The sequence below is a fragment of the Poecilia reticulata genome, linkage group LG5, assembly GCF_000633615.1.
Source record: "Poecilia reticulata strain Guanapo linkage group LG5, Guppy_female_1.0+MT, whole genome shotgun sequence".
Taxonomy (NCBI): Eukaryota; Metazoa; Chordata; class Actinopteri; order Cyprinodontiformes; family Poeciliidae; genus Poecilia; species Poecilia reticulata.
In genome coordinates this window covers 17064896-17091143 of record NC_024335.1, presented here as the reverse complement: position 1 = coordinate 17091143, position 26248 = coordinate 17064896, and the positions used below count along the sequence as shown (strand labels likewise).

Sequence of the window (26248 nt, the reverse complement as noted above, 5' to 3'; positions counted from 1 at the left end):
CCTCACACAGAAGACTTGTAAGCATAGCAAGGATGACAGAAAGACTGACAGCAAGCTCAGTGTGAGGGCATCCCAACATCAGATCAATCAACTTCATCAGATTCTCAGGCTAGCCTGTCAATTTCTCATCTGGGTTATCCAAGTTCGCTTTGCCTTGAATAAAGATAAAATAAAGGTTTTCGCTCCAACCTGTCAAACTTTCCAGCATCAGATCAACAACACGTCATTATTACAGTTTGGACCTCAGCGATGGCTGATGTACAAACAAAACTACTTTACCAGTCAAACAACAGTTGCACAGATCCATAACCCAATCAAAGTCTTCCAAAATAAAACTTGGTTACAACAATCATAAATCTAACTGCAGCCATATACAAGTAATGGATTAAAAAAATATATATACTAAAAGAACACCACAAAAAGGTTTATTTTTGCCCAATAAGTCGTCCAGATATTCAAGAAAACTAAATTAGGGTGGTAGGTCGAGTTTTGTCGTTGTGATATTACAAATGTGGAAAATGTAAATAATTTAGTGAAGTCTACTCTGTATTTATTTTATCACAGCACGTTATAACTGAGGACACGCACACCCGCCGATATTCAAGCTAATTCCTTGACCAAAAAAAAACCAAAACACAATTTCCCATCAGGCATTGAGAACAGTGCAGCGTCATGACGTCATGCGGAAGTAAACTAGCCAATATGGCTGCGTCCTTGACCGGCATGTTTTGGTTTTAGTGAAGTGATAAACATGCGCTGTAGTCGTAAATTTACGGAGAGGTTAAGTGTTAATAGAGCCGAGTAAAGGGAAAATGGAGAGACGACAGTTCATTGCGTCTCTGGTGGTAAGACGGACGCTTTTATGCTTTTTTTTCTTTTTTCACTGAGTCGTGTTTAAAAGACATAGACGGAATATTGTGAAGCAGCTGCCAAAGAACACAATTCTTAAATGTGACAGTCTTACAAAACAAACACTTTTACGTATTCTCTCTTAACTGTGTAAAGCACACGTTTTCATTAAGAAAAACTGCTCGTTTAATATGAAGATAGGGTGAAATATATGCAGTTATAGTAGGATAAAAAAGTGTTCTAGTGTATGCTTTAAAAAAAACAAAAAAAAAAAACATTGCATCTCAAAAGGTGCCTGTCTTCAGGCAGGAGGCTGCGCCGGGATGTGTGTGGATCTGACCCTATTCCCATTAGACACCATTAAGACCAGACTGCAGAGTCAGCAGGGTTTCCACAAAGCGGGGGGCTTCAGGGGGATCTACGCCGGGGTGCCGTCTGCCGCAGTCGGATCCTTCCCCAATGGTAAGACGTTAAAGATTTTGAACTTGGTAATCTATTGTAAGAATCAAAACTGCTTGCATGTAAACAAGTCAAAGCTACAGCTGCTGATGCGTAGTAACAAAGGGCATTAATACTGCATTATGAATTTATGTTAATGTGAGATAATGATATGAATAAAAGACACGATGCTATAATTTTCTCACCTTTTGAACGTAGAGCACCGTCAGATATTTTACCAGTGCACAGCAGAAATTAGTGCTTTCTGTTTTTTTTGTTGTTTTTTTTAAAGGCATTTTCTTAAATTGTTTGTGCACATATGCATTATTTTTTGCATGCAGCTTTTAAACTAGTCTACACTGAATGAAGAGGGAGCTACAAATAAGTTTTCATTGGCTTTTGGTAGGTAAACTCCTCTGTCTAAAGTGCTTTAAGCTGAAGGTCTGTGAAAGAAACATGTTGGCAGAAAAAAGTCTCCTTAAACTGGTCATTTGGTCAAATTTGAAAACTTAATTGATTTGTAAAAAGTTTTGAAAACCATGTTTAAACTATGTTCATATTTGCCACTCTGCGTTACAGTTACATCTTACTTTGTTTTTTTTGTGTGTCGCCTAAAATACCCTCAAAACACCCTGAAGTTTGTGACTAGAAAACGAGAAAATTGGGTATGAATACTCCTTTGATTAAAAATCTGGCAACTTTTAGGCAAAGTATAAATGCCTAAACTCTAATACTTCCACTTAGACTTTAGTTGTAGTTATTCCTGCAAAAATCTTTCCAAGTAACAATATATTAACAATATATTAAGCAGCGGTAATTGATGATCAATAAGCCATCCAGGCAACAGCTGAATAAATTTTCTTTTTAATGAGTTGATATGATTAAGCTCGGGCCTTTCCCAGTTGTTAATGAGGCAGAGACTGACAAGAAAAATAGATATTGGAGTTTTTCTCTCTCTTTTTTAAATTTCTTATACCTTCAGGATAGATTTATTTAACCTTTGGGTCTGTGGAAAAAAAACAAACTAAAATTGAAAGTCGGTCCACATAAGACGCGTATCATTTCCTGGGCGTTAAGATGTGTTGTAAATGCAGAGACGCACACCTCACAGTCTCCCCACTGTCAGTGACGGCGAGGAATATTAATTGCTGTATGCTGGTTGACTAATGGACCCTAAACGACTGCGGTTCTGCTTGGTTTCAGCCGCTGCGTTCTTTGTCACCTACGAGTGCACCAAGTCCCTCCTCGGCGCCAGCGGAGCTTTCGCAGCGCCGCGCACGGCACCTGTCAGTCACATGCTGGCCGCCTCCCTGGGAGAAATAGTAAGTCTCGCCATCCCTCCTTCTCCCTGCTTTTTTGCCTCCTCCGGTGTGGATTTCTCCTTAACTGTGCTCACTTTAGCTTGTTTTTATTTGCCTTCCATCTTCAGAAGGCCAGCTGTCGCAATTGTTATTGCTCCTCCGTCTTCCTGCCCTCGCCGCTTCTTTCCCACCACTGTATATCCCAGATGAACACCGTTGGCATGCGTGCTAATGTTACTGCCTTTTAAATTTCACAGGCTTCTTATTGAACAGGGGGGAGGAGAGGGCTGGGAGTGGGTTTTTTTTGGCTGTGGGCCTCCAGGGTCCAGCTGGGCGAGTTAAGGGGGCTTCCTCAGGACTGTTCCGGTGTTTTCCCCGCCAGCTGCGTAAATAAGATCTCATTACCACCGATTCACTCATCTGCTTTCCCAGAGAAGTAACCCAGCCAATTTAGTCTGGGGAATTTAGGCTCGAGAACCCACGAGGAGCGGTGCAATTTCCTCAGCCCGTCCTCTCCCAGTTGCTCGAAGCGAGCCCCGGCGCTCGAGCCATATGTGGGCCGCTGGTATTCAGATTGGCATGAAGGGGGGTACGGGGATGGGGGGCTGTTTTGGTCTTCAGTATTCATAGCTTTTGGATAGATGTAATTTAGCCAAGTTTTGCATGTTCATGGCATGGAATGATTCCCAATGGGGGGATGCTCACTCTGTCTCTGAGAACTGAGGTTTTAAAAAGCTGCAAGTTCAAACCCACTAAAGAAAAAAAACACACAAAAAAAACTGTCCGCCATGCTGTTTTTATTGGTTGAAGACATATTAGGCTCTTGCACTTTCTGTCAGCATGCAGAATTTTTAGAAATGCTTGCCAAAGTGAAAAACCTCACTCTGGTGTGTATATTTTGGAGCTGGACATCCAAATGATTAAGAACAATGGCATACAGGCCCACAAAATGTAGGCTCTGGCTTCCTGTGCAACAAACCACAACACTAGCTATGTTTTATGAGTAATTCCCCATTGGTCTCAGTTTTTCATGACTTTGTTTCCATTAACCTTTAACTGTAAGCTGAAGAAGTTACTGACTGAGATAAAAGGCTACATCCTGTGACAGAATCCATAGCCTATTCCTGGCGTAGCTGCCCTCAGGATCCTCTCCTATTGAATTTTCATTTAATCAATGTTATCGCTTGATGGTTGGAGTCTAACAGACTGTGAAGTCGGCCATTTTTTCTTTTCAACAAACGCAGGAAAAAATTATTTGGAACTGAAAATGACGAGATGGCGAAGTAAACTGAGCTTTCGTAGACTGTTGGGAGTGTGGAGTGAGTGCTGCCCCTCTCCCACTTGTTGCTGCCTCCTGCTGGTCAGCTGGTAGAAAACTCATGTTTTTTACAGTTTGACTATTTACGAATATTACAAGCTAAGACGCTTTGGACAGTAAGCTTTAGCAGGGTAATTTAACAGGGCAATGTATCAAGTATATATATTAAAACTAAAACAACAAAAAAATGTGATAGATAGCAATGTTAGTAAATTTTCTAATTTAGTAAGTTTAGCTAAATCATGTCAGTAGCACCTAGGCTTTTACCAGCATACTGACTATCATTGACTTACTCCATTTAGTTATCAAACATTAGCATATAGGTTGAGCTAAAACACTAAGGTTAGCTAAAATGCTATCAGTAGCACATAGATTTCCATGTTCTATGCAAACAGTGGTGAATTAGCTAATTAACTGAAATTAGCTAAGGTTAGCTGTAATAAGATCAATAGCAGGTGGGCTATCACTAGCATGTTGACTAACATTGACTTACTCCAGTTGCTAAATTAGCTACAATGCTAAGGTTAGCTAACATTGTTCGAAGAGATTCAGAAAAAAAATATATTTTTTTATTTTGCTGTTCATTAACTTCATCAAACTTAAGAACTCACTCCAACAGTTTTAGGTCCATAAATGCACCGGTCCGTTGGATTCACAAACACAACTACTTCTTCTCTCATACAACCTCCAGCAAATGCTTAATTCACTTATTTTCGCATTTGAATCAGTCAAAATCGAATGGAAGGAATAATTGTTGTTTTTCTATTTTAGTTCAGAACAATACAGGCTTTAAAGTCATTGTGTGCAACTGTGGTATTTTTCTTTAGTCAGGTTTATCATAGCGTGACTTATACAACGATCCACCCAGTCCAGAGGATAACAACATGCCATTGTCTGACTACAACCTCTAACTTTCATCCTGATCAGCTGCAAAGTGCTGCAGGAGTGGAGCAGTTAACAGCCGGTGAAACTTGCCCGCTTCTGCCCGGGTCACGGGTGAGATGAATGTGAAAGGTGAGGCAGAGGTTGCCATCGCCTTTAACCTCAAGGTTGGATTTATTCACATCAAAGGCACAAAGCTACAGAGCATGGACGCTATCCCACTGAATTCTGGCAACTGACTTCGACTTGAGAGTCTAAGCTGCAGGCTTATCCATGAAAGGCTCAACCCCAGCGTTGCCCTGAGTTAAATAAAAAAAAAGAGCCTTAACACCTGCGCAGTGATGCAACATCAGCCATTTATTATTCTGCCTTTCTTCAGTCATTGGTAAAGAATTTTAATCAAAAGTTGTGTGTTTTTTCCCCCCCCATAAGTCTTGCAAAGTGGTGAAAGCGTTTGAAATGGATCGTTTGGGTCTAGTGCCTTAATGACTTGTAAACACATTTAAAATGAGTCGGATAATTAAAGAGGAAGTTGTTTATGCATTTTAGTGCTAAAATGAAATGAGTTGCAGCCTAGGTCTATTGATAAAAAATTAAGCAGGTATTGAAAACAAATGGATGGAGTTTTACTACTTGTTTACTATGTGCTTGTTTGTTTTTACCCAGCGGGACAAAATGACAGATTACAGGAAGTAAAGATGGAAAAACTTGAGTCACCCAGATATAAAAGTCATTGTGGGATCCAGAGAAAGGGATTTTAATGATTAGCAGCTTTAAATCTAACTTTAAAGTGACTACTGATTTGTTTCCTTTTGTTTTAAGATGGAGGTAAACGGTAATGGCAGTCAGTAGTAAGAGGGCAACAATGGATGTATTCATTCAGAAAATCTTTGTACCGAAAAATCAGATACAACTTGTTCACTTTAAAGTTATCAAAGCAACTTCAAAGTAATTTAATTTATCCTATGCTAACATTTTGACCAAACGTGTCATTATGGAGGACGCACCCTGCCAAAATTGGCAATAAATATCAACACAAACATCTTGATAAAGTAATTAATGTGCCAGATATTGCATCTAAAAAAATAAGAAATATGAACTTTTCGAACTTATTGGATTATTCAGTGTGGCACAAAGAGTATGTACCAAACTGTAATATGTCTACCATTGCTACACCTATTAGTATTTAGTATTAGTATTTTTTATTAGTATTAGTATTTTAAATACATTTAGTGTATTTAAATGTTTAGCTTGATAGTCCCTTAGTTGTCACAGAATAAAAAATCCCACCTTGATACACAAATGTTTTAGACAATTTCTTTTTTGCTAACGTTTACCAATACCTTTGTAATCATCAACCTCTTGTGATGTCATCGTATCAAGTACACAAAAAAGAATTTGAAGTAATTTTCTTTAGCTTGATTTTTAAACCTATGTGAGGTCCTGCAGATATAATCCACACTTCAACACCCCACTGCATTTCTAGTATCAATGTTCATTTGTGAATAGAATAAAATCCACCTCTGGATAGCTTCTTTAAAAACAACAACGAAAAAAGAGGAAACGGAAAAAGATTTACTCTACCTCTTAAACTAATCCTATTTCATTATTAACTTCTAATACATGACTTCTAAGCAGAGCAGAAGGAAACAGGTTAGAGAAAAGGACGGTCAGAAGTCATGGAGAGGAAGAAAGTGGCGGTCTTCGAGACGGCGAGAGAAAGTGCCCCCCCTCCCCCCCCTTCTTCCGTCGTCTCCTTCCAGAAGTGTCCTGGTGCTCGCGCGGCTGCAGATGTGGGACGCTCCTATAAAGAATGTGTAAGCTGATGGCGTCTGTCAGGCTCTCGCAGGCTGTTATCTAGCCATTAGATCAGATTTATCTTCATTCCCATTCGCTCGACGTCTGCCCTGAAAGCTCATTTGTCAAGGCCAGGCAGCGGGGCTTTTCTCGCATCTGCAACCCCCTCCCTTCGCCGCCGCATGTCGGCGGGAGGATGTTCAGCAAAATACAGTGTGACATGACAAGATAGGGGACAGTGAGAAGGAGGAGGGTTTTTTTTCCCTTTTTTTTTTTTTAAGGGTGGGGGGACAAAGTGGCAACCACTTAACTTGGCACTGAGAAATAATCCATGCATTGCCTTTGAGCAGCTCCTCGCTCTGTGATTTATTGGCTGTTGTTTCAGAGTTGGAGACTCGCTATGTCCTCGCATTATCCCGTTTTACTTCACAACGTTTTCCCCTTCTCCTCTGGCCTTCTTCCCTCATCGCCAGCCTAGGGTGCTGCAGTCAGTTTTTATACGTTTTATTCAGTTTTTTAGCTAAACTTGTGACATCAGGAGTTTGGAATTAATCTTTTAATTGAAACTTAATTGGAGTAGTTCAATCTCGTCTCGGCTTGCAGCTCGCATGCTTGTTTCTGATCTGGAGCCAGATGGCAATCCTGATCCTGACTGACTGTGTCCTGATGCGTGCAAGTAGTTAAAGAGGGATAGAGTGAAGGAGGAGAGGATGGAGAAATGCAATGATTCATTCTGTTGATTGATTCACTGGTGATGCTGTTAACGTGCTGCGAGACTGCTAATTTCCCTTTCCTTACAGAGGTTTCGCACACGACTGACAGACACCTGCTCAGCTAGCGGTTAGCCAGCGCCGGTCGGTAGAAAACACCAGGCAGTTCAACACCTGCAAGATAAAGACAGACGGTGGCAAGAAGTTTCTACGGAGGGCCAGAAATGCCAAAAATAAATAGATAATCTTAAAATCATACATAAGTAAATAAATGTAAAGCTACCATCAGAATTTAATTGTGCCAGTTTATTTACTTCGTGACTCCATACTTCCTGCTTTGTATTGATTGTCAGGAGTGTCTCAATGAATTTAATAGTTAAACACATGTATATTATAATAGTTGGTCTGCTGTTTACCTTCAGTGCAGTTTAACCAATAACATTTTGTGGTTAGAGTAGCATTTGAGGAGGCTTTGGTGTATAATTAGAAAAAAAATGAAGTGGAGCAGTGTTGGTCTCATTCATTTGATGGGAAAAGTTGATAGACGACATAAACAATTACAAACTAAAACAATTACAGGAAAATGCTGAAATAGACATGAATTAAGACATACATGCCATGCTAGATTTTTGTGTCTCACCATCTCCATCGTTTGTAACAATTGCATGTTTAAAACAATAATAAAAAAGGAATACAGCTGCAGCCTCCTCCTCCTCACCGCCCGGAACAACTCCCAGCCAAATAAACAGTGTCTCTAATGCATTAGGACTAATTTTTTTTTGCCTCATTCTTTGTTACCTGCTCCAGAAGCAAGAGAGACTCATATTTAATGCCCAAGTCCCTTGGACAATTACATCAGTAATTACTTGTCATAGCCACTTTCTCTTTGTGCACTGGCCTTATTAAGTGCCTTCTCAGAGAATTGGTTTGGAGGAACATGATGCGGAGTGTTTTGCAGATGCTAACTTGACCACAAACGAGATTTAACACTTGGATTTTAGCCTACAGTGACGATGAAGCCACGCAGGTCCTAGTTTCGCCCCTTGGTGGCAGTGTTGCACCACGTTTTAACTTGCACCTTAACCACTTTAATGCTCATGAACAAATATTAATGGGTAACTGCACATAACTCTTCACAGAGGCTCCTTGAGCTCATTTAAGTACAGAAATGAAGGTTTATCTTCTCACTGTGTACCGAATTAATGGGCCAGAATCTCCACAGCTTTGCAGAAAGACTGATGCTATAAAGGCCAATATCGCAGTGCTTTGGAAAAGGATTCACATGCTTTTAATTATTATTTTTTATACATTTTTGTCACAGAAAACCCAATGTATTTTATTGAGATTTTATGTTGATGACCAACACAAAGTAGAAACATGTAGCACATCACGTCCAGCGTTGTGAAGTGCACAACCTAGACTTGTCCTGTCATCAGATTTTTATCCAAGATGGCCCTGTCTTGAGCTCCATTCATCATCATATTAACTGTCACCAACTTTCCATTAGCATAATGCTGCCAGCACCATGTTTTCCAGAGACAGTCTCCTGCCACACTAGGCAGTTTTTGTGAAGCTGATTAGTTCTGTTAAAACTGTTGAGAATACATTTAGCACAGTTGCTATTAGGTCACTTTCTACGTATTAGAGTAAATACGGATGAATATGAATGCATGTCATACTTTCCAGGTTTGTATTGATAAAGAACAAATGATATACAAAACAAAACCGTGTATCCTTTTATTTCCTCTCCATAGTTATGCTCCACTTTGTCTTGGTTTACCACATAAAACACAATGATGAGATGCAACTTGAGCAAATATAGTAGGATTCAAAGGGTATAAATAAATGTTCAAGGTACTGTCAGAGAATTGGACCAATTTAGTAGATATGAAGTTTTTATTCTGTCGACCAAAGATTTTTACATGCTCAGCTTTATGCGTCCTGTATGGGGTGGGCATCTCTCATATCGTTTATTGTTTATAATTAAAAAAATTGCTGCCGAGATAACATTTCTCTACATTTCAATGAATGTTAAAAACATTGACAATATTGTCTGAAGTGTTATTTTTACTCTTTCCTCCACTGTTTGCTCCACGAGATCATCAGCAAATATCAGTAAATTATAAAATGTGATTAAATGCAGTAACTATGTGCATTTTTTATACACACTTCTAACTTCCTGTTCCAAATGGGAATGTTTTTCAAGACCAGAATTTGTGTTTGTGCCGCTATGAATTCTGTGCCATGCATTCGCATCCATACAGTTACAAAAAAAGAAGAAGCAATAAATCGTTTTTTATCGTCATTTTTATTGTTATCACAACCCGTATCGCAAAAATGTTGCTTTTCGTATCGTCAACCTGTATTTCCCGTGTCTACGCTTCTAACATTTCTGATGCCTCTCTTCTGAAGGTTTCCTTCGTGGCAGACTGGAAAAAAAAATGGTAGAAAATATAAGTGCCTGTCTAAAATGATTCCTCCAACAGCTGTCAGGGTACTGTCCTCTCCCTCACGGCCAGAGAGCCTTATGTTTCGCTCTCAGTGCCGCTAAAACGAGAAGGAGCAACAGAGGGTAAAGAAAAAGACGCTTTTCATCTCATCGCGCCCTCCATCCCTCCTCACCAAACTCCACCGTGGAGAGGGTGGGACCAGCCAACGGGCATCTGCGCCACTCTGGGGTCTCTGGGGGTAGGAGGGTAGGAGGGCGGCTCCGGCAGTGGCTCCGTAAGAACCGCTCGCCGTTAGCTGGCGTTTCCACGCCGATGCAGGATAAATGGGGAAATCAAGTCGCCAGGTGGGCAGCTGCGCCCGCCTGCCTGTCCGCCTGTAGGAGGCATAAATATTCATGTCTGTCTTCACTAGCTGTTGGCAGTCCATATTTTTGTTGACATATGGTGGATGGGTTGGAACTTGAGCAGAGCGCGCGGTTACCGAGGTGCGAGCGCGTGTCCGAATCTATCAGCGTGTTTGACAGGAGCATGTTCTCTGGACACAGATACACGGTCGGCCTGATGACCTTCTGCAGACGCGCCAGCCGCCGCACCTGCGTCGTGTCGCCTGTTTGTAGCTGTTTGCTGGCCGGCCAAGTTGCACTCTTAACTGAAGCGGTCGCTCGTCTGGCTGCTACATGCGAGCGCTCCCTTCACACGCCGTATTATGGTCAGATGTCATGTTGTCATGTACAGCAGGAGGGTGAAATAAAGCACCGCTGACACTTATTGGCTTCCTTGGTGAAGCAGCAGCATGGCTGCACACTGAAATATTTAAGAAGATCCAACTTTTAATTGAGCAAATTGATTTAGTGGATGAAAAACTGCTGGTTTTATCAGTAGTATTGCTATTAATTTTCTCCTGCAACATGTCAAAGACGGCATCATAGAAAGGTCTTTCCTCTTTCTTAGCAGACGGTCTTTAGGTCCTCTCTAGGTAGCAATGGACGAAGGTTGATTAGATCGTCACCCTACTGAAAAACAAAGACTTGTTTTAAGTTTTCTTACAGAGTCCACCACGTTTTTATTTAGCATTTACTGGTATTTCAGGCACTAAGGTACTCTAGAAGACAAAACGGGCTCCTACTGTCTTTCACATAATTTAAGTGATTGCCTCAACATGATGTTATTTATAGTTGCTATTTTCACATTAAAACAAGGTAGCTAACTGACTTTACCACCTATTTCTCTTGTAAATATTTTTTATGTTGCATTACCAACTACATGCAAGGAGGGTCTGAATGCATCGTAGTTAAATAATTGGCTATCACTTTTTGCAGTCCAGGCAGTTCTTCACGATATGCATAGGTTGCACAGTGATATAACAGTAACTGTGCAATATGTTGTACAGAGTTAAAATGTCACGTCTTAGCAAATGTTAAATCCAAGGAATCTCATGTGACTAAACTGTAGAAAACAGTTATACTGCAGTTCACTTCATTATACAGCTCCATGTTTAACCTTTGCTACACTCCTAATCCATTTGTTGCTGAAGTATTCAGCATTCTTTTCAGTTGACCAAAGCACACGTTTTAAACGAATCCTGCATATTTATGTTTGTGATAGTAGACACAAAGGACTTTCCAAGCAGTTGTGATGTAAACGGTTTTTTCATGTTGCTGTATTCTTAAGGGTCCTCTCTGTTCTTGTCAGCTCTGCAGGTGTGAAATTAGGAGGGGTTTTTTTAACCTCCGTTGACAGCTGTGGAATCCATCAACTGTGCATGTTGACGGATTCCACAGTTTTAGTAATTTTATTCTTTTCAAATATTATTTTGTTGACATGTACAAGTTTAGCAGAGAAGCTGTTGCGCTAGTTATGACCTGTTTCAGTTCATTAGTAAGGTTACCTTAGTTTATTAGCATGTCAGCTTGTCTTTTCCGTTATTGAGAGGGGATAAAAGAATTATGCCTGTGTTTTATATTATGTAGCTTAGAGAAACATGAACGCTCAAAATACGAGTTAAGATTTTCTAGACACTCAAATTAAGTATAAATAAAGAAATTCATCTCCATAAAGCTCTGGAGATGAATTTCTCCATTCCAAGAATTTAGGATTCCACAACCTGCAAGGCCCCTCTACAAATAAAATCCAGTCCTTTGCGATTGTGATATTGCACACACAGATATTGCAGTGATGATTTTCTAGACTAGAGGGTGCTTTATTTTTTATTTTTTTTCTCACCCAGAAGTGAACTAGCAACACTCATTGAGCGGAGATGGACTCCTCTTTGTTCCCAGGTGGCGTGTTTGATCCGGGTGCCTACAGAAGTGGTGAAGCAGAGAACCCAGGCCTCTCCCTCATCCACCACCTACAACATGCTGCTGGCCACTCTCAGAGAGGAGGTAACGGATAGCTGAATCGTAATGCTTTTTTTTGTGTTTTGTTTCTAACTTGCAATATTTCTGTTGCGCTCACCAGTTTAACAAAGTTTGAGTCTGGGAAAAAAAAAATAAGACTTTGGCTCAAGGAGGACAAATTAGTGGAGAAGCGATGAACTGCCATCATTAGTAGTTGTGCAAGTTGTACTGTAAGCAGAGCAATAGAAACCAGTGGCAGGTAAAGAGTGCAAACCGGATTTATTTTGTCAGCACAGCAATCTGTTCGGTTCTCCTAGTTCCGATGTGAAAATGAAGCATTTCTGCAGACTTCAGTTCGCTCCTGGACTGCCAGTGGCTTCCCCTGGGAAGACAGTGAGTCTGGTTGTAAGGTGATATAGCTCAAGAAAAGCAGAAGAAACATGGCAATGAAGCCAAAGGGTTTACTTGGCATTCAAACTTTTCGGATCCAAACCTGTGGGAGTATCTGTAAAATGTATTAGAATAAGTCCGAGCCACTAAGATTCCCTCCAGTGGATATTCAACAGGAGGAGGTTATGTGGTTTTAATGTTTTGGTTGGTTAGTGCATGTAGAAATGTGAAATAACTAAAGTAAATGCTTTTTAAGTATTTTCAGCTAATGTAGCCACCACCATGTTTCAGCATGGAAATGTGGTGTTCAGGGTACTGCACTGTGTTAGTATAAAACTGTTTCAAATTCAGTGTGTCTTTCTACATAGGGTGTTCGAGGTCTTTACAGAGGATACGGCAGTACGGTCCTCAGAGAGGTAAGTTCTGTTTCACACATTTACCTAATGTTGTGTTTCGTTGGGATTTTATGGGATAGACCTGCATAAAGTAGTGCACAACTGGGGTTGAAGGACAATAATACACAGTAATATTTTAAACTAATAATAATAATAGTTTAAACTATTACTATTAAACAGTAATAGTTTAAACTATTACTGTTTAATAGTTTAAACAGTAATCAAGAAATCATTAGTTTAAACTTTACCTTTAATAACATAAAGTTACCTAATTTTTAAAGTGCAATCAGTAATACTTTTATAACAAACTTATATCAGTAATGATTTCTTGGTTAATGTCAAGTTGTCATAACAAAGATATTTTGAATAATGTCAACTTTGTATTAAAAGTGTCATAATTTACTGAATGACGCTTCATGACAACAGTCATAAATATTCATGAAGGCTTATTCATGTTCATGACAGGTGTTATGTCATGTTCATGACAGGTGTTATGTCAGTCTTATTCATCCCCCTTCAAATAAAGTGTTAGCAACTTTTGTAAGCCAAGTGATTTCCCTTTACCAATGCATGCTAGGTTGTTTGGTTTATGGCACATAATTCCAGTAAAAAAAACATTAAATTTGCAGTTCTAATGTGAGAAAACATGAACAATCTTAAGGGGTATGAATACTTTTTGCAAGGCAAAGTGTCTGTCTGACTGGTAAAGTTTAGTAACTGTATAGCTCACCATATAGAAGCTTTTCAGTTCAGCACTAATAAGTAAAAACAAGCTCTCAGTCTATTGAAAAACTGGCTGCTGATTTCTTTCTTTTTTGGTTGGGGATGGATATCAAGGCTTTCCACTGCTGTGATTAAAGTCATTTTAATTTCTCCTGGGCTTTATCGAAGCTGGACATATTGATTCACATTTTCTCCCCCTCACTTTCATCTCAATTACTCGTCCAAGATGGGTCTGGTGCTTTTCCAGGTGAATCTGAAATATTAATGCAATTAGCCGTTATAGATGCAAAACAAAGGGAGAATAAATGAGGAGCGGGCCCCTCTCCCTACGCGGTCGAGCACGTGCTTTCTTTCTTTTTTTCCTCCACTCTTTGAATCGTGACGCTTGGTTTAATTGCACCTGCCGTGTGTGATGATATTAAAACAATTGTGACCTCCTCTCCCCGCCCCCTCTCCTGGCCAAGTTTCAACGCCACTGGAGAAGAAACTGAGGAGAAAGGGGAGACAGACTGAAGTATGCGAAGGTGACACTTGTCTTTTTTTTTTTTTTTGTGGAGGTGGGGGGAGTTGTGTGAGGGTGTAATCCAGTCCCCTTCGCTGTGCTAGCCTGTACTTATTTTCTGCCTCACTAAACTGATGTTATTCACGCAAATTCCATCTGGACAGCTGAGGGGAAAAAAAAAAAAAAAAAGGACAACAAGACACTGTGATTTCTCCGAGGGGCTCTGAATAAATGAATACATTTGGAGGCTGACGCACCGGCCCGTGTGCATACTAACACCGGCAGATGAAACGCGGCGGCGGCGGGGATCTGGGGCACGGGAACGGCAGACGATGCTCGCCCGTGATTGGCTTTGACGTTTGTCAGGAAGGTAATTCATTTTCTTTGGGGCCTTCTCCGCCACCGGCTGCATCTACCTCCTTCAGCCCGGAGACCCTGTCAAGATAAGTTTGTTTGTGTGGTGCGCCAAGGCGCCTTACCTCCTCGCTGTCCCGCTAATTGGGGACTTTTCTGTGCTTTATATTCATTAGAAAGTCTTCAGGAAGCATTTCAGATGGACACGAGATCACATTAGCGGAGGATGTGTTGGAATCCACTTACAGTGCCGTGAAAAAGTATTTGCCTCAATCACAGAGTTTGTTTCTTTCCGATATTGGGAATAACCCAAATGAATACAAAAATGCAATTTCATAAGCTGACCAAACAAACTTGGCCCTCATTAAAAAACATAATAATAATGGCCACCTCTTATAATTAAATCATGTATTACCTGTAATTATCCGAGATTTTTGTGCAAACGCCGAGCCACAATCCTCACCCATGCCTGATAACCATCTTAGAAATGATTTGCATAGAACCTGCCTAACAAGTTGAAGTTGAACGAAACATTTCAAAGAGCAACACACGATGCCCAAAACCTAAAGATATTCCAACGCAGATGAAAAACAAAGTCACTTGCATCTGGAAAGTGTCACAAAGCTCTTTCTAAAACTTTGGGACTCTTTTAAATGACAGTGAAAATGATTAGGCATGGATGGAGGAAACAAAGTTACTCCAGTGGCACATCAGCAACCCAATTCAGGAGGTTATTGGGTCGCACAGCGTTTCAGAAATAGAACACCATGCTGACAGTCAATCCTCAAAATAATGTCTAATAGACCACTAACTCTGGTCTGGAGCGCCAGACCAGAGTTAGTGGAGTGATGGTCTGGGGCCGCTGAGCTGCTTTAGGATCGGGTCAGAAACTGATCTGAAAACCATTTTATGACCTGAAGCTCTGAGGCATTTGGGAGCAAGGGAATGATGTGAAGTTAAGGAGAAACTTCGCCTCTGATTGGCTAAAACTATTTATACAAAAAAACAAAATGAAGGCTTTGGAATAGCCTTGTCAATATCTGGATTTGAATCTAGATATTGATCAATTCGGTTTATTTATACAGTACCAAGAGACTTTACAATTCAGTCACACGTTCATCCCAGTTATCAAACAGCGCATCAAGTTCAATTCATTATTCAAATCAGTTAAACGATTTTTTTTTTTGTCTAAGGAAACCCAGCAGATTGCATCGAGTTATTGAACTTCAACATTTACTCCTACTGCACGTGCAAGAAGTGATAATCGCTTGCGTTGCCGTTGACTTACAGCAATCCCTCATGTTGGGCATGCATGGGGGGACAGTGGAGAGGAAAAACTCACCTTTAACAGAAAGGTCCAGAAAGAAAACGTCCAGGGCAACCTGGCTCAGTACGAGTGGCTGGGGGTTTGAGATTCAGAGCTTACAAAAAAGACTGCTTTCTAGTTAAGTTAATAGCAGGAGAGGCAGAACTTTAAATTTTTCCAGCATTATCTCAACCAGTGCCCTCCTCCAAGAAGGCATCAACAGGGACGCCAGACCAGAGTTAGCAGTTGAAATATCAGCAAATAATGCAAATTGGAGAGTAGTAGAAGAAGAAAATAGCAGAGTGATCCAAAGTGGTCAGTTTGTCCTCCAGTAGCCTAAGGCTACAGCGGCACACATACAGAAATATGCCAGGATAACCTGAGCCATTAAATTTACGCATGAGAGAGGCAGAAGTAAGGAGAACAGGAGGATTCAATTCCCCTTCGCTGGATCGGGCTGAACACTCTACCTCCAATAATTGGGCAAACATCACTCTGTTTTTAACTATGTGCTATATCACAAAAGGAAATTCTTAAGCCTGGTTTTAAAAGCAGACAGGGTGTCTGCCTCGTGGACTAAAATTGTGAGCCGGTTGCACAGGAGAGGAACCTGATAACTAGAAGGTCTGCCTCTCTTTCTACTTTTAGAAATTCTCCAGTAAACCTGCAGCCTGACAGCAAACAGGTTGTTCAAGCTTGAACAAGGTTCCACAGCGACCTTAAAGACTTATTGCCAGTTGCTTGATGGAAGCTCTTTCTGTCAAAGGTCGCTCAACCAGTTAAGTCCAGGGGGAAAACATTTTCCCACATTTGACCAGGCTGGTTTTATGTGTTTATGTATTCCTTAATCAATAAATAAAAACTGCGCTTGATACTTACTCAGGTTCTGTTAGATATTATTTTGAGGATTGAATTGTGACAAAACAAAAGGAAGTCTGTAAGGGGGTAAGTACTTTTCCCACGGCATTGTAGATTTTTGCAGCAACAGTAGCTAATTTTACACAACACGCCGCACCGGAGACGCAGAGTTTTATTCAAAACTATTGACTAATAGGCATTCAGCTCTTTTTACTTTTGCAGCGCATTAATCTTCATTCCGGTACACCCTTTCCTTAAAAGAAACTGTCAAGCTCTCTGCTGAGTCGGCATCTTTTGTGTTCCGGCTGAATAGAGCATGAAATCAATGAGATTCAGATCGGGGTGAATAAATTTGTGCCGCGCAAAATGACTTTATTCTCCTCTGAAAACAAGGACCTATTAAATTAACACCAACCAGACGCTGCTCAGGACTTTTAGGACGGAACTTTTTTTTTTTTAATTCCCGGTTCCGCTGCGAGCTGCTGGTGTCGTCTGGATGTTAATTTGTTTTTATTGTGTTGAAATACACAGGGCACTATTTCAAGTCTAATCAAGACTCTTAATCATGTTCCATCGTCATATGATGTTTGTCAATTTGCTGCAATTCCCACGGCTTCTGCTGCTCAGTAATTTCTTTTCTTGCCACTAGGGGGCATGAGAAGATTAGTATTGAGCACCGACTCTTCGCACCAGCTTCTGTCGCTCCGTCATTATGCTGGAATTATGACATTTATGTTCAGGGGTTTATTAGAAAGCTCCTAACTTTTTCTTTCTGAACTGAATCTCTGCCAGGTAATCTTGAATTTAAGCAGAACTCTTACAATTTGAGTGTGTGAGTAATGAGCCTGAGATGGGCTTTAAGGCAGTAATTCATTGATCTGACGGTGTGAAAGTGAAGCTGACAGGATGTAGACCAAGGCGCCTGCTGCTCTGTCTACATCTCAGGCCCATTGTGACCTTGTCTCAAATTTTGAAACTAAGCCAGCCGAGGAAGATAAAAATCCCATCTGTTGGGATGTATTCTCCTTGTGTACATAAATTTCCTAATCAGCGTCAGAGGTTCTCCACCCAAACATCTGGAACCTGGCAACCTGAGGTACAAAATATGGTTTATGAAACACCTCGCTGTCAGGGCTCCTCCCCACCACACCTCGGCTAATTCGGCCTTCATCTCCTCTCTAAGCCCCAGATCACTCCTTGTGTGCTCCCTGCGTTAGTCGAGGGGAGGTTCAGCCGGCTGACTTTGGTTCTGATTTTTAGCAACAGGCTGACTGAGATCCAACCAGCTACAAGGGATCCTGCAAATCTAATGGTGATTCTTTGCTGTACATCATTCAGTGATTTGGTCTCATTCGTGGTTAGTTGATAGTCTCTGCGTGTTTGAGTCATCTACCAGATTATATTAGAATTGTTATCTGTATTCTTACATCCTTTTTTTTATTATTATTTTGGCTTTTTTTTTTTTAAGGTGGAGCTGTATTTATTTCCAGATGAAACCGTAGTTGCATAATACAACTTTTTTACTTTCTGACCCAAAATTTCTTGTTCATATAAGTTAMTTACTTCTTTTTGTTAATTGCCAAAATAGTGACAAAAAAAGGTAACTTTATGAATATTTTCTTTTTCCATTTCTTCTTGACTATTGCTAATTATGTTATTTCTACTCAATTTAGATTTTTACACATACTAAAATATGTATTTTCAGGCACATCTCAAAGTCGCTGTTTCTTTTACGTGACATAGTGAAAAATCTAAAGATATCAGCCAAGATACCAGCCTGAATCATCCTGGGAAACAATTTCCAGATGCTTCAAGTTGTCTATTCAAACAGAGAAGTGCACCGTAGGAATTTTCAGCCATCTTGCCCTTTCAGGAGAAACCTCTACATACCAAAGACGAACAAGTTTAGGTGGAAAATGTGGTAATCAACCCCTGAGCAAAAGCAAAAGACCCTGTGAAGATGCTGGCTGAAGCTGGTAAGAGAGCTTCATTAACCACAGTGACAAAAGTTTTGTACTGACATGCGCAGAAAGCCAGGAGGGAGCCATTACTTCAACACAAAAAAGCCAAATTATAGTTTGAAAATGCACACCGCCTGAGACATGTCCTGTGGTCTGATGAAACTAAGATTGAGGTGTTTCATCATAATCTCATTTGGAGATTTTCTGTGCTGTTTTACAAGAAAAAAAACACTTTTTCGAAGGAGTGAACGAAGCCATATAGTCTGTGTTGACCACGCTTCCAAATATCAAAATGATATAAACAATCTCTTTGCAGCGTTTTTTTTCCTGGTAAAACCTTTTAGCTTTGAACTAGCGTATCACATTCGTCTTGGCCAATCGTTAGCGATTGGGAAAAGTTAAAAACTTTAACAGAGTCCGCGCCTCCAGCAAACAATCATTTCTCAATAGCTGTGGGTCGAAGGGAAGCGTTAGAACAAGGGTCTGGTGTTTTTTTACCAGGCCTGTCTATATCTGGTTTTAACTGTATGGGCAGTCACAAGTGTGCCCTGACCTTTGAGTCATTTTGATGTTTGAGTTCGAATTCCTTAAAGAACGGTGAGGGGTTTCTGTTTCCCCTGCTGGGATGCTGCGGTGGAAACCGTCTAAACAGGTGTGTCACGCAGCAGATCACAGCAGTGAACCCTGCATGGCATGTTATTCTAAAGGCTCCAGCCTTTGGTGTCTTTGAGGCAGGTTCAGTTGGGAAAGGTGAAGCAACATCCCGTCCATAAATATCCGGTTTCTGTGTGCACACCGAGGTTACATGTTCCCTTATAAGCAAAGAGCAGATAGAGAGACAACAGCAGAACACCACAAGCAGGTCGGGGAGAAATCACAAATGCACCACACACCGTTTTCATTTGTGAAAACGTAAAACATCGTAGTCCATCAACACTAGGCAATGCTTTGTGTTTGTGACATAAGAATCCCAGCATTTGTGATTGTAACGTGAGCAAGAACAGGCAAAGAACATTGTTGTGACGTGATAAGTAGCCAGGGTTTCTGCCAGCGCTGCGGCTTAGCGCTGAACGCCCTCAGAGCAGCTGCTGGGAGTCCAGGCTCACCAAGAAATCCTCTCCTTCCATAAAATGCTCAACACAGCTGGATTAGACAATGCAAGAAGTATGACTGGATTATACTGGAAACAGGAATAGTCATGCCTGTTGGTTGGAAATTACCGTAAACGTATTAACCGATATGACTTTGGTCACATGTAGTATAGATTTCTTTTTTTTCTCTTTTTTGTCACGTTAGCTGTCTGTATCCAAATCTCAAAGAAGATAAGAAATGGTTGTGGAATAGAAATGCTAAGCAACATAGATACATTACTTTTTTTTCTCTTTTCTATGCATGAAGAACTTAGATTTCTTTCAGTGTATTTCAGTGAAACAGAGTTACAATGAAAAGGTACTTTTTTTTACAGTAGCTGTTATTGTGGATTTGTGATTAGAAATTGTTCAGAATGAGAACATTCTCTCCTTCTGGAACGCAGTGGAGCTGTTGCCTGTAAAATAAGATTGCCAAGTTGATTTAAAAGGAGGAAGTGAGTGTTTAAAAGGAGCTACTGGTGCTATCTCATCTGTTTACTCTGCAATCACTCAGTAGTCGAACAGAAAACCTGTTGACCTCAATAGGTTTGATCCTTGACATGATGCGACCTGTAGAGTGTGTGTGGTATAAGGAAAAGACCTGCTAGTCTTTGTTTCGGTGCTGCGAAGTTATTGTCTGCGACACACAGACTGTGAATACAAAGATCAATATGCAATTATTTAAGTGATTAATGCTACAGTACAACTTGCCAAATAACAGGCCTCGACTTTGCAGAAAACAATTTAGAGGAACAAAACAGATTACCTGCACAATTAGAATTTTAGAACATTGAAATGTTTTTGCTTTTCTTTTTGTAAACTGTTGGTGCTAAAGAACCAGAGCTTGCCTCATTATCCATCGGGGAAGACCGAAAAGAAACTCCCTTCAGCATGTTTCAAAGTAGAAATGATTGCTGTAAACAGTGAACCTTCAGCCTTCCTGTTACCTGCTAAAAGTCTTTCTCCCTGGCAGCTTGAATCAAGTGCGGGCTACGTTTTAGGAAACGCAAACTTTTCCCCCCTTTTTTTTTGTTTTAAATAACGTCTTACATCATATTAAACACCACACTGATACAGAAAATAACTAGGTTTGAGAATCCTTCCTCTACCTTCCACGTTGAAGAGTGTTGTCAGTGTGATCAGGCAGAAAATAGTTCAATTCCAGTTACCGGCCAATATTCCAGGTGCATCTATTTCTAAAAGTGATATTCAGAATAATAAATTGCAAAACATTATGGTAAAAGCAAATACAGCAGCACAGTGCCATCGACTTGACAGATCCTTGTTCTGTTTGAAAACTTCTTACCATTTTGCCTATGTGCTTGATAGATGGATTATCTTTTCGAATGCTATTGAGGTTTGCATACAGGTTGAGGTGACCTTTTCTAGAAGACCGATGACACTCCTGGTTTACCACTTCATCATTGTATGATTTCAAACACTTCATTACAGATGTCTCTCCAGAGATTAAGGGTTTCCGGCTACTGTATCGTTAAATGACATATAAATGTGGTTCCTTTCTCAGAGACTGTCTGTTGTTCACATTATTGGTGTTTCTTGGAGTTTTTCCCATTTTTTTCTTCTTCTGTGTACAGTTATGCATTCATATTGCCATGGCTCTAGTCCATTGTGTCACGATACCCCAGTGCGTCCACTCGTAATGAGGAGAACATGAGGCTCTGGGAAGTGTGCTCCAAGACAAACTTACCTGAGTAACTTTTCTTAGGTCAACATGTGACCGTATTGTTGAGCTCTCTAGTTTTAGAAGAGTTGGTTAACATGCTTGCAGTCCCTACATAGGCTTTCTTCTCAGTTTAGACTTGACCAGGAAAACACTGAAGGCTTTTCTGTGCTACATGATATATGTTTGTCCCATTTGGTCACTTCAGTTGACTGAAAAATTCACAATTGGGGCTATATTTTCATATTTCTGGCTCTAGTGCACGCTCTTTTTTTGATTACACCAACTACCACAACTGAACTTTAGAGTTAAAATTTTTCATGCAGGCGACAATTTGAGATTCTAGAAATAACAGTTTTCATAATGTTTCTTGGTGGTATTGTCCTGTTTTTTTCTTTTATATATGGAAGCTGTCAACAGACGTGAAAAGCTTAAAGTCCAAAAATATTACTGTTACATTCTGATTTAATTCAATTTGTGATTCCAAAAAACTGTAAAACAATCATTCATCTGGTTTACTGGTTGTTATGGATTAAGTTATAGACTTATAATTTTCCATAAAGGTTTTCATTTGCTGTCTAATGAGACCTTGTTCTTTGGTTACCTTAACTTCTCTCACTGCTGCTTTTTTGTTTGTTTGTTTGTTTGTTTGTTTGTTTGTTTGTAACAGTTTGGAATTTGCAGCTTGGAGAATCATAACTATAGAATCAATAAACAAGATCAGGTTCAAGAGGACCAATCAACAATTCATGACCTGTTTGATCCATGAATCAACCAATACATTTCCTGGTTCAATCACAATTGGTATTTAAGCGGTCCTCCTCATTTTGCTGTTCACGTTTTGACATCACGAGACCAAGACGACACCTAACAAGTGATCAATAGGAGGACCTTGTGTGTCTAGTCAATGCAGAATCACCCTGAACCTTATGAATGGTGCCGTAACAAGCCAACACTATCTAAAAAATATAATTAATCTAGTCATTGTGTTTCTACATAAACAACACAGGCCTAATTTCATATTTATGGACAACAATCAAGGTCGCATCATTAACTCGGTATCCCCAGAACCTCAATGACCTGAGTGGGACGCCATGCCTCAGTAGGCAATAAGTCGACTTGTGAACAACATGAGACGTTTATCATTTACTTTTTTTGTTGTGCCATACCGACCACTGTTGTGGGATTTTATTTCAATAGTTTGAGATGAGGAAATCACCATTGTATGTTTCTTCTTACTTACCCTAGCTTTATTATATAATATCGCAATAGTGTGAACTTTTAAAGTTTTTCATAGATTTCACCTGGAAGCCAAATGTCACTAACCTTTTCTTATTAGTTGTCCTGCATGAATTCATTACATATCAGAAACCCAGTCTGAAAACAAGTAACACCTTAGTCAGATTAAATATTTTGTTGCTACCTCAGGTGGAAAAAGAGTGTTAAGGGAGTGGAAGTCAGATAAATCATGTCGGTGCAAAGGGATCACCCAATAATTACAGGCTAACCTCCCTCTTCCTTACAGCATCCGTCTGTCATAAAAACCAACAGAGTTGCGTAAGTGCCTTGTGTTTGTGACAGTCAGACGGAGTTGCACCTGCTACCTTTCCATCCATATTTCTGCTCACCATTATTCAGAGGCCACAATCATTATCATCACGTCAGCAGAAGGAGTTTTTTGTTTTTTTTACTAAAATATCCAGATCGTAAACAATTAATTTTGATGTCAAATTCACCAAGTTAAACATATGAAAGTTAAGTTGAATCTCACAATTGTCAAACAACAGTTGGAAACGCTAGCACAGCATCCTCAAAAACAGAACAATAAAATTAGGAAGTACGGGATATAGATTATTTTTAAATGGACAGCACTTTTGTAACGACTGAAGGTAGCATATACTTGACTGTGCTATAAAATGACACTACGTGCATAGAAAATACATAGCACCCCCCCTTTTAATGTTGAATTGATATTACTGAAAAGAAGACATAAGTGATATAAAAACTTTAGTAGCATCCAGATTAGCTTAGTAATTAACTATTAGTTGACTAGCTAGCCAGGCTAATCAAGGCCTGCCATAGCAATGCATGGAGGCCAGTGCATTCCCATGCACGGCTGCTCCAGTGTTTTTCTTTCCCATCTCCAGATGTCTCTTATGTTAACAAAAAGAATGTAATGCTATTGCTTTTAGGCCTGAAACTGTAATGTTTTGTTTTTTCTTACAGTCTTGTATGTGGCATTCCGGATGTTTAAAAACAAGTTTTTAAATTTCACCTTGGGCAATAATTTTATTTTGATACCTTTTCTTCACTGAACGGTATGACACCGTTGAGAAACTTGCAGCACCCCCATCCATTTTCCTCTTTTCCTTTTGCCCTCAGCACCACCATGTTTTCTCTGTCCATTCACCCACGTCCCACTCCCAGCTTCAGACGGATCAGGCAAACCATACATCTCTCTTCCTGTCAACAGCTAATTGGTTGGCCCTCAGGGCATCCTGTATAACAACACATCACCATTCACTGGCGAATATGCACTTTGCCTCTAATGTCATCGATCAGTGACTGCAACCGATCAAACTGTCCTGTTCCTAACTCAACTAAGATTTAAGTATCTCACTGGAAATAGGAAGCAAAGAGTTATAGTGGGTAAAATAAGCCTTGCGTGCGTCTCTGCTGATCATCTGGTGCATTCTCACAGTTTTATGTTCTTTTTCTGAAACCAGTTGAGACTTTCCTTGGCTGTGTGTTTGAGACTTTGGTCTTGCTTGAAAATCCACTCTCGTTTTAACTTCAGATTGGTACTAAGAATGCTTCATGATGTTCATTCACACTTGCAAATTTCACAAAAAATTTTAAACAAACTTGCACTTGTTTTTTCTTCAGCAGTGGAGTCTTGTGCAGTGAGTTTAGAGAATTATTTGTTGTTTATCGGATATTTTTCTTGACCTTCTTAAGCTCTCTGTGAATGCCACTTAGCTCTTGATCAACTCTTCTGATTATTCTTTTCCCCCTCTGTCAGAAACCTTACATTGGGAATCTGATCGTAGTTTGTTGGTTTCATGGCTCTAACGGTTCGGACGGGAAAATGCTGAGGTTTAGAAATGCAGCAGTAAGCTTTGCCATTAAATATAGTCCATGCTTGGGCACAACAAAATATTGGAGCAATATTGAGAAAAATGTTGTCGTGTCCAATACCGACCAATATTCAAATACCACTTAACTACAACAGATGTTAAATGTCTGGCATGACAATCGTTTAAAGGAAATGCCTCTAGCTACTGTGGCTAGCCTCATAAACATGAAAGTTACTGCGATAAAACTACAGCGCTCGTCTTCCATCTGTGTTTTCTTGTTGGCATTTTACAACCCGACTTTTCTTGACTGCTTTTATTGCATAACAGTTAAAACTGTTAAAAGCTTTTTTTTTTTTTTCGTGCTTTTACACTTGCAGGAGGTTTTCATTGTGTGCTGTGCGGATGCACATGCAAACAGTCTTGATTAATTGTATGGCATTGGATGAAGAAATGCAGTTTACCTCTACATTTATCCAAGTTCTGTTTCAAAGAGCCAGTTTTGGCGTTCTCAGAAGATGTCCAAGCCAAAGAATAATAGCTGGTTTTCAGTTATCAATCTTTTTACTTGGACAAATAAAGAAGAACATAATACCAGGATTAGTACTATTACATGATGTCCCCATCAAATGACAATGTATATTATAAATCTGCAGACCAGCAATATCTGAGAAATGAAAAATTAAATCCCATCAAACATTGCTTTCAAGCAGTCCTTTTAATGTTCTGATGATGATTGACATCCAAAACATTGTGCAACTCTATTGATAAGTTTTGGGTATATTTTTTGCTACTTTTAGGAACTGTAATGATGCATGACCTGTCTTAATGAGATGCTCTAAATAACTACATTTATATTTTGCAACAGAGACTCTCCAATCATACATTGTCCAGTGATACACAGTGTTTTTCAGATTCTTGTTACCTGTGAGTTTCTGAGGATCATAGCAACTAGTTGCCTTTACATTTCTTTCACAACGGAATTAAATTTTATTTTGCATAAGTCGCTGAATTTGTTTTCAAAACTGCTTAGAAAAAAAAGCTCAATATTCAGATATGCTGAGAACCAACTTGCTGAGAAGAAGCATCTCCTCAGTCAGCGGTATCTCTCTAGACCTGTTGCCAGCATGCCGTAACCCTGCTTAGCAACAACCTTACCGCCCAGTCCCCCTCTCCCATTTAAACAGGTCTTAATTTGTCAGGAACATTACTGCCCAGCGCTGAGATTTTGGCTGCCTGCAGAGGTTTATGGGAACAGGGTCCAGCTGCAATTCGACAAGCTCTGAGGGGATGTGCCGGCTCTCGGGACTCTCCCTGGCTTGGTTTGCTTAAGCACATCCACTCTCACACCGCGTAGCCCTCGGCATTCAGACGTGTCAGGTGGAATTCTTCAACAAGTGCAGTCACACTCTCGCTAGTTCGTACAGAGGCAGAGCGGGCGATATTCCCGCAGGATGCGTGCAGCTGTACGGCCCCACAATTCTCGCTAATCTGTGACAAATTTGGGTTTTGTGGAACTGTGCTGAGCACAAGATGTGTCATGCTCGTATGTGTTGCAGATTTAGGATGGGTATGCATCGGATTTGTTCAAAATGCACCTCTGGGAAATCGGGAGACAGGTGCGTTGCGAGTGTGTACGCGTCTGTCGAGGTAACAAATGGGGAATTTTACAAATTTTTTTTTTCTAAGTAGGAGACAAGAACATTCACGAAATAGCACAGCACATCCAACTGGAGGGATGTAATCCAACCTTTTTTCTCTGCATGCCAAATCCTCCCCCATCCCCGCAC

At 40.1% G+C, this 26248-nt stretch overlaps 1 protein-coding gene across 2 annotated transcripts in view; it reads left to right on the top strand.

The window, feature by feature from the left end:
* Nucleotides 1-688: 688 nt before the first annotated feature.
* slc25a26 (solute carrier family 25 member 26) overlaps nucleotides 689-26248 on the top strand; it is a 67957-nt gene continuing 42397 nt past the window's right edge. For both annotated transcript variants that reach the window (XM_008409560.2, XM_008409561.2), the window contains exons 1-5: nucleotides 689-845; nucleotides 1155-1311; nucleotides 2491-2609; nucleotides 12025-12129; nucleotides 12843-12890. In XM_008409560.2, coding sequence (XP_008407782.1) covers nucleotides 813-845; nucleotides 1155-1311; nucleotides 2491-2609; nucleotides 12025-12129; nucleotides 12843-12890 — 462 coding nt within the window. In that variant the 5' untranslated portion in view covers nucleotides 689-812. The remainder of the gene's footprint in view (nucleotides 846-1154; nucleotides 1312-2490; nucleotides 2610-12024; nucleotides 12130-12842; nucleotides 12891-26248) is intronic.